Genomic DNA, 1,113 nt, shown 5'->3' on the forward strand with positions numbered 1-1,113 from the left:
GATTCAACACTTTGACTCGGACCTTCCTCTCCCAGTAGTAAAGTTAGATCTCTCAGCAAACTCCTTGACCAGAATTCCCGACTTCAGCAACCTCCGGAATCTCAGAAAGCTCATCCTCGATTACAATAAGATACAGGCTCTTCCTGAGGGAGCTTTCGATGACCTGGTGTCACTGGAGGAACTGAGTCTCAGTGGAAACGGAATCCGGGTTATCCCTGAGAACATCTTCGACCCTCTCGAGAACCTCAAATATTTAACCCTGTCTGCAAACAACATCGAGAACTTTGGTGTAAATGCACTGGGAGATCTGGAAAATCTGGATACATTTGATATCTCAAACAACAACCTGCAATCAATTCCTCAGAATTTTCTGGATGTGTTTGCACCCTATATCTACCTTTACAATAATCCATGGCACTGTCAGTGTGACACTGTGGAACGTCTGATTGAATGGATTCAGTTCAATGATGGTAATATCTATAACAGCAGAAAGGAGGCGGATTTAAAAAGTGTTGTTTGTTCAACTCCACCTGAATGGTTTGGGACACCAATTATCGATTTCCCTTTTAAGCAAATCTGTCAGATCATTACAACGCCCGAAATGGTCCCTCAGACATCCACTGTTACAGAAAGACCCCAAATCACCACTGCACACAGGCACTTAATAACAACACCACCTCTGGGGGCTTGTGCTGGATACACTGATCTAGCAGGTAAACCAGGGATTAACTGTAGTCATCGCTCCCTCGTGTCTGTCCCTCGTTCTCTCCCACTGGACACAGAGATCCTCTTACTGAGCTGCAACAATCTCACCACGGTGGCTTTAAGCTCATTTGAAATCTTCTCAAATCTCAGTGACCTTGACCTTTCCAACAACATGATTCAACACTTTGACTCGGACCTTCCTCTCCCGGTAGTAAAGTTAGATCTCTCGGCAAACTCCTTGACCAGAATTCCCGACTTCAGCAACCTCCGGAATCTCAGGAAGCTCATCCTCGACCACAATAAGATACAGGCTCTCCCCGAGGGAGCTTTCGATGACCTGGTGTCACTGGAGGAACTGAGTCTCAGTGGAAACGCAATCCGGGTTATCCCTGAGAACATCTTCGACCC

General features: G+C 46.1%; 1 protein-coding gene across 1 annotated transcript; it reads left to right on the forward strand.

Moving 5' to 3' along the window:
• Positions 1-4: 4 nt before the first annotated feature.
• On the forward strand, positions 5-1,108 carry LOC122544893 (leucine-rich repeat-containing protein 15-like; the record flags this gene model as incomplete). Its single annotated transcript, XM_043684178.1, has 1 exon — positions 5-1,108. A coding segment is annotated over one exon (1,104 nt), but the record flags the coding sequence as incomplete, so codon positions are not given.
• Positions 1,109-1,113: the final 5 nt, after the last annotated feature.

Source organism: Chiloscyllium plagiosum, unplaced genomic scaffold (assembly GCF_004010195.1).
Source record: "Chiloscyllium plagiosum isolate BGI_BamShark_2017 unplaced genomic scaffold, ASM401019v2 scaf_91477, whole genome shotgun sequence".
NCBI classification, from domain to species: Eukaryota; Metazoa; Chordata; class Chondrichthyes; order Orectolobiformes; family Hemiscylliidae; genus Chiloscyllium; species Chiloscyllium plagiosum.